We start from the raw sequence: 7,717 nt of genomic DNA, 5'->3' as shown, positions 1-7,717 counted from the left end.
ACTTATGAATTGAATTCATGCAAGGAGTTGAATTGTATAATGTATTTTATTTGTTTATTTTGTACTGCATACACATCTAATTAGGACTGAATATTAATGTGGTGAAATACATTTTCCTTTGTTTCACAAACCCTGAGATGAACTGAGTTTGTACACTTGTCGTCAATAGGAAAACTTTAAGACTAATTGGAAACTTCTTTTGCTAATTGTTTAGGCTGTGGCACAATGACAATGTATGTCAATGGAAAAAAAGGAGCTTTGAAATGTGTTTATAATTTTGATACAAAGTTATCTTCAGGAATTTGCTATACATGTACAACGATGTTATATTTGGTGTGGTTTGTAGCTTTCCATGACATCACCATTGGTGTGCCTCCTCCCACTAGTTGATACCACTTTAGCTGATTAATTGGGCACAGGTGCACAGCCAGGCACGTGGCTCCCAAGAGGTGTTACCTTTGTCTCTCCGTGTTGCTCATTCAAACAGTCCCATTCTTAATTTTTAACACTTTTTTATGGGGTGTGTAGGCCCATTTTAGACTGTTTCAGACCTTACCGGGGCAGAAAAAGCGTGAAAAAGCATAGAGGCAAAGGTCACCCTGAGTAGTTGGCAGTTGGTATTAGCAGTAGTTCTGTCGAGGACCGAGCACCCAGCAAACACTGCTGAGCTGCTCCTGCTAGTCCACACCAACAGCTCGGGTAGGAGGCCCACAGACGACAGAGGCAGGATCAAATTGGCGGTAAAGGTGGCGTAGAATGTTTTGTTATTGTAGCCTGGTTTGTGCGCTAGCTGTGTTTCCTTCAAATGGGAACAAATGTTGGAGCTTCATTGCCTTTATTGGTGTATGTCCACAGCTGTAACAAGCAGGCTATGGTAATTAATAGCCTACGATTTTTTTGAATTTGTTTTAAGTCAATAGGTTATTAGGCATACTGACTTATAGTTGAGTTGTGATGCTGTTGCAGTTAAAAGGTCCACACTTTTTTAATTGTCTTGTTTTATTCAGGTTGCTCTTCAGGATATAGGACTACTGTGCATAGCCTCTTTGGGTTCTGCAGATGCATTGTCTTGTTTCAGCTATGTTAAAATATGAATTTTCTTTTAGTCGTAAATCAGCGACTGGGTGCTGAAAATGCAGCTTCAAGCACAGCACCTAGGCTATTGAATTGTGTGACGCACAGGGACGGTGCCAAATCTTTATTTGCTGCTTTAAGATCATGCTGCTATGCGATGTTTTGCCGAATGTCGGCGTTTGCTTCGTATTCAACTCAAGGACTTTGTCTTGTTTGCACGTAGTCCTATTGATTAGACCCAATGTCCCTATAGGCTATGCCATTCATGTGTCTCAAGAAGATGTCAATACAGGGTCAGCATGTCCCCGAGTCATGTGAGGCAATACTTTTTTGTCATTTCGAAAATATTTTCTCTTTCTGATTCTGTTGGCAAACTTCATCACAAAAGCTAGAGTTATTCAGTGACTGCAGACATAGCCGTCTAGCCTTTTATTTCTGCATATAGCATGGCAGAAATGGCATTGTGATATTCCTTTCAACAGTTTTTGTGTTAGTCCTTATTAAGGTGTTTATAGAGTCTATTTTGCCCCTCTAATGCTAAATCCATGCCCTTTGGTCCCTATTTGTCAACATCAGCTTTAAATGTTGGCACTTTAGAGTATTAATTACCAACCCGTGTTTTGCAAAACGGATCCAACATTCAAAACAATGGCCTTGAGCTGCCGTCCTGGTTATTACTGTTAAATGGTTTACTGTGTTAACTATTATGATTCTGGTGTAATAAGACTTACATAATTGTTGAACTCAAATTACCTGTTTTGATTTGGTGATCATTTACTCTTATCCCAAAGGGTCACCACATGTAATTGCATTAATGTGCCTAAACTAAGTTTCTCCATCTGTCAGGTTTTTGTACCCGTAATGGACAACATGGACAGTATGCTGGACATGCTATCAAAAACTGTAAGTGTTGAAGCATGTTCCGTCACACTGTGGCTCTTGATGTTTTGACATTTTGCTAATGTCGCACAACTAAGGCCCAGTAGAAATGCTTTTGATCAGACATGTTATGTTTTTTTATATTTAAATTGTAAGCATGTATCTTGACAAGCCCTTCCCTGGTTTTCTAGGAGTTTGTCAGCATTTGTATTCAGGACCCACGGCTCGTTAAAGATGAACTGTGGCGCACACACTGTGACTACGAGATCTGTATACATGTAAGTGGAGAGGCAAGTTGTTTTGTAGTGTATTAAAGTGTATTTAATAAGTCTCACAAATGTTGTTTTTCACTTCTTTTAGACCAATAGCATTTCTTTTCGAAAAAAGACTTCCAGTGTAAGGCGCCGTTACAGAGAATTTGTTTGGCTGCGTCAGTGTCTGGCACAGAATGCTCTGATCATGTATGTCAAGTTTGTACCTCCCAGATTCATCATGTATTGACATGTACTTTTAATTAATCACATTTAGTTGCATCTTAATTTGATCACTTGAGCATGCGATACGTTTTATCCAAGAGCATTTTCTTTGAATTTCCAGAGAATTACCCAAGCTGCCGCCATGGAACCCCTTCTTCAGTCTAAAGAACAATGAGCAGGTTTCACAGAGGATGAAGGGCCTGCAGGAGTTTCTAGAAATGTGAGTTGCTCTGCATAAAGCAATGGCCATAATCAAAATCTAGAAATGCCACCTAGAGGTACATCTGTTTTACAATGAATGCCTAAATTTTAATTACATTTCAGACTTGGAACGGACCTTGGTCCATATTCATTTACTGTTTTTAAAATGTTAGTTCACTGGTTGACATTGTGTCACTTAAAATATGGTTTCATCTTTTTAGTGTTATTCAAACACCTCTGTTGTTATCGGACAGTCGACTCCATTTGTTCCTCCAGTCCGATCTCAACATCACAAGGATTGACAGGTGTGCCCGTGGTAAGACCAGGTACACAGTGGCTGAAGCCATACAGCGCTCTGGCATGGGTTACATCAACAGGATACAAGACAAAGACTCTGACTGTGAAAGGTATGTGATTGGGACAGAATAGTTTGCAGATAAAATATGTTTTCTAAGGCTAAAATGACCTTTCCGCTTTTCCCCTCCCACAGCAGCTCCTCATCGTCGGGCTGGGGAGCGAGTGTAGACAACTCTTCAGGAGAAAGCACCGTCTTCTTCGAGTCACCCGACAGAGCGCGCCCACAACTGTGCAGCTGTCTTCCAAAATCCCAAACCCCATTCATTGTGCCTTCAGTTGTACACTGAGTTTTCCCTCTATTTGGACATTGTTCATCAATGTGTCAACCTGTTTGGTGCTCTTGCTTTTTCTTGCCTTTCTAAGAGCAAAAAAAACATTGTTTTACTTGCTAACTGCATTGCCCCCCATGATAAATCTGTTTTAAATTATTTGCTTTAGTTTTATGAAGTTGTGTACTTAAAAAAAAAAAATACTCATGTTTTAAAAATGTAAAGTAATCATTTATAATTAATTATTAAATATTTATTTGCACTAGAGTGGTACTGAAATTTGCAAGAGTTTTTTTTTATATATATAATTGTGAATGCTTTTATGATCTGATGAATAAATTGTTCCTTAAGAGAAAACAAAACTTGAGTCTTCAATCTTCATTGCATGTTTTCAATCAGATTTAATTTGACCAGGGCTTACTGTTCTTTAGCTGAGCCTTCCTTGACATGCAATGAATACAGTGCATCAGTAATGCATTGTTTTACCAGCCCAGTAGAGGGAGTGTAGACATCGTAGGACTGAGTAAATGCAGTAGTGGGGTGTAGGTCTATAATAAGTTGATTCAAACTTAGGACCTCAACATCTATACTGAGTGTGTATTGATCTTTATTTTTTTTACTTTCACTTGTCCATATCATTAATTCATGTTAACTGCTCTGGGTTTGAGAAGTGGGTTGTCAGTTCCCATTCCCAGGTTGTACAACATTGTCCATGTGCCATGTGACACCCTTTTCTATCAGATAACTAACTTTGAATCAACATACTTTTGACATGTTAACATTACAACCTTCATGAAGAAGCTGGGATATAATAGAGTGCTCCTGTATTGTATCTAATATCTACTAAATGTACGGGTTGGTTTTGCAGCATCTTAGTGTTGTGATATTGACGAGAAGAGGTCCGGAGCTGGTCACATTTCATCCCCGTGTCACTACTTTTCCCAGGTGAGATGGGATAATTAAAGGAAGATGGCAAATTAATTTAACTATTACAGACTGCTCTTGGGAATCACTTGCAAGAAACAAGACAGCACCAAACTGTGTGTTGCCTGGATGTGTATATGTGGGGGCTGTGCAGGAGTGCTGGACAGGCCGATAAATTGAAAGCTGATGAAAGAAGCAAAAGCTCATTAAAGGAGACAGCAGCTTGTCCCACCCTCTCCCCCCACCAACCCATGAATTGACGTGGGCCGGCCCCAACAGTAAACCTGGCCTGTCCCATGTCTCTGTCCTCTTCTCTCCCTCCCCTGGATGGTGCTGTCTCCCTGTGCGCACAAGCCATAATGAAGCTGTCAGTGACTTCACACACCAGCCACTGAGCTACATTCATACAGCAAACACAGACCCAGACACACAGTGGCGTGTCTGAAAACACTGATAGCTGTGAACATAAACACACACACACAAAATACACTGGTGGGAAAGCTGTGGATGAATGAACATTTTCTCTCTCCCTCATCCTCTTTCATTTTCTGAGTCCCACTGGTTTGTGATTAGGGCTCCCCATCTCTGTTTGCTGTTAAGGTTGACCTTATCAAAGTACCCCATGACAGGCATACAGCACCACACAAACACATGCACTGTTTGGTTCAGAGAAAGTACATTTTCTGACAAAGTGAAATGCAACAGAAAGCGTTGGCGTCTTGTGTATATATTCAGGCATCTGCCATTTTTTTGTATTGTAGGGGAGAACATCTAGCATTTGGATATTGAGTATTCACGGTACATGTCTATTTCAACTTGGTAATTTATAACTCAATTTCCAGTGTGCAGTGATGCGCATCATACCTCCAAAACACCAAACAAAGCCCAAACCCAATTGTATTTCAAAGCAATTAGAGTGTCCACTGAGTTGTGAACGAAACACGTTGCAGAGGCTCTGGGCCCACGCGAACATTTTAATTGTTAATTTTCTGTCACATTAGTCAACATCAGTGCTTCTGGACAGGTGACCGAGCTCCTGTGGGCAACGCATAAAAAAATTACTCGGAACACATTCTCAGTTTCTTTGATGCAGCGCGGTGGATAGTATTTTTATGTGCAAGGGGGGAAAAGGTTCCGCTGTGTGCCATAAGTGAAATGACTAGATGTTAAATCAAATTTACAGCTGTTATATGGGAGGAGTCTTCCTAATGGTCTTTAATATATGTGTCGGCCGCCAATATTAGCATTAGTTTATGAGTCTAGATTATTAGCTCATTTGGGCCTTCACCTGAAGCCAACACGGGGAATGGCTTCACCTCCTTGACCCTGCAAGAGCCAACAATGGCAAAATCCATATGAGCAATTAGCCTGCTAACTCTCAACTTGCCCCAGCGCTTATTTTTTCACCCATGGTGTCTTTTCATCACCTTTCCTTCTCCCTCTCTCTGTATTTTTCCTCCTTCTCCCTCTCTCTGTATTTTTCCTCCATCTCCCTCTCTCTCTCTCAACCCTCATCATCTATCTATAGGCTGCTAAGTTAATTAGCTGTTCTATTTTTGAGCTGGGTGTTTTTTTGTTCCTTTTTTTCCCGCTGACACTGCAGGCCCCAGCTCATTGCGCCTCAGCTGTCTATCTGTTGAGGAAGAAGGCCTGGGTCTCAACCTCGCAGCCCAGCTCTTCTCTCTCTCATTTTGCACCGGGCGAGAGGATGGGATGGGGGTTCAAAGGTGACGACTCGTATTGTATTTGAGATTATTACCTCTAAAGTGCTATTGCATAGCGCATCATTAAAAGTCAATACATCCTCAACTCCCCCTTCCCCCCTTCCCCCCACCTCCCCAAACACCACCATCGCAGGGCCTAAAGCATACACACACACACACACACACACACACACACACACACACACACACACACACACACACACACAGTCGTTTTGCACGCACTCCGCACATCGCCAGCCATTTAACAGCTAAAATACGACCCATGTGCAGATAAATGTCACAGGGCCATCTATCTGCGGGTGTTAAAAGTCTGCTAATGGAGATGACATATTAGTGGCCCAAATGACTGCCCATAAAAAAAAACTCCCACCATACCTGGCAGGCAGCGACGCCCGGCCCCTGTGACTGCAAAATGGGATACGCCACTGGCACTGCACCTATCTGTCCCCAGCAAGACGAAGAGGAATGGTGGGTGATGTCATATGTAGATGTTTGATTCAATATAGGTGCAGTGATGCTGTGATTGAGGGGGCAACGGAATAACGACTCTAAGATAGATGCAGCATATTAACAGAGGGCCCGTGGGTAATACTGTACAACACACTCTACATAACACTTCTAAAGAATGCTAATCACCTCTCACCTTTGACCTTTCATAGAGCTGCCAGGGCACGGAATTACGTGCGAGCTCTGCTTCAGGGGTCAATATGAAAGTTGCCTTTCCAATCAATACCAATGCATGCTCCAATCCCACTTGAAGATCTGCCACAGGTATACGTGTTCACCTCCTCTCTTCATCCCTCCTATCTCTTTATTAATTACCCTTCTCTGTCCATGCGTGTCTTTCTCTCTCTGAGCGAATGGAGCAGTTGTAATTGCTTCTCTCTGGAGCAGTTAGAAAGCGGCACAAAGGAACCGTATAGAAACCACATTTGCATTCAAGATGAGCAGAGATGGAGGGGAGGGAGGGAGCACTGCCCTTCTGCCCTATACTGAGCAGCACCACTCACACTCTCTCTCTCTCTATCCATCCCTCCCTCCTTCTCACATCTATTGTCTCCCTCTCTCCATTCCTCCCTCTACCTTATCTACTCCCACCACCCAACACCTCCTCCCTTTCGCAGCATGGCTCCCCTTGCATTGTCTTTCCAGAGAGTTCCAAGGTCGACGGGAGCTTGCTCATCAGAGCAGGGTATTTTACACTTAGTGCTGGGATGGACGAGCTAATTTGTGCGTGCGAGTGTGTGCACAATCCTGCACGTGTGTGTGTGTGTGGGTGGGCGTGTGTGTGTGTGTGTATGTGCATGTCCTGAGGCCTGCATAGGTGAGCAAATATGTGTAGAAATAGGTGTGTGTGTGTGTGTGTGTGTGTGTGTGTGGCAGGATTTCTAATGGCTGTTAAAAAGAGGTGAAGGAGGGGAGGCTGTAATTAATAACTCATAAGCTCAGAATTGCTTTTTTTCTTTTTTTTTACAACCACCAATATCTCACCACGTCTTAGACCTATGCCATCAGTCTCACTCACTCCTGTGGTGCACACACGCGCACACACGCACGCACACCAACTCCTGAGGGTTCTTCCTTTCCAGCTTGAGAAGCATTTCTCGTTTGTTTCAGCGTTTTGATCAATACAGTTAAAACGCCAAACAAAGCATAATTAGGTCTGAGATGGCTCCCACTGTGACTGAATAGGCTTCACCCAGGGAGGTGCTCACCAATATCATCATCAGTCTGTGTGTGTGTGTGTGTGTGTGTGTGTGTGTGTGTGTGTGTGTGTGTGTGCGCGCGCATGTGCTTGTGCCACACACAGCGT

General features: G+C 42.6%; 1 protein-coding gene across 1 annotated transcript in view; it reads left to right on the top strand.

The window, feature by feature from the left end:
• Positions 1-1,944: 1,944 nt before the first annotated feature.
• The window catches only part of LOC307264015 (sorting nexin-10B-like), a gene marked incomplete at both ends in the record, with an annotated part of 18,829 nt that continues 13,056 nt past the window's right edge, over positions 1,945-7,717 (top strand). Inside the window, 6 exons of the mRNA XM_080045340.1 lie at positions 1,945-1,977; positions 2,145-2,231; positions 2,314-2,414; positions 2,551-2,649; positions 2,852-3,037; positions 3,121-3,216. Coding sequence (XP_079901466.1) covers positions 1,945-1,977; positions 2,145-2,231; positions 2,314-2,414; positions 2,551-2,649; positions 2,852-3,037; positions 3,121-3,216 — 602 coding nt within the window. The remainder of the gene's footprint in view (positions 1,978-2,144; positions 2,232-2,313; positions 2,415-2,550; positions 2,650-2,851; positions 3,038-3,120; positions 3,217-7,717) is intronic.

This window comes from Ammodytes marinus, assembly GCF_949987685.1.
Source record: "Ammodytes marinus genome assembly, chromosome: 17".
Classification (NCBI taxonomy): domain Eukaryota; kingdom Metazoa; phylum Chordata; class Actinopteri; order Uranoscopiformes; family Ammodytidae; genus Ammodytes; species Ammodytes marinus.
Note: the sequence above shows the minus strand (reverse complement) of the source record. Positions and strands in the feature narration are given on the sequence as shown.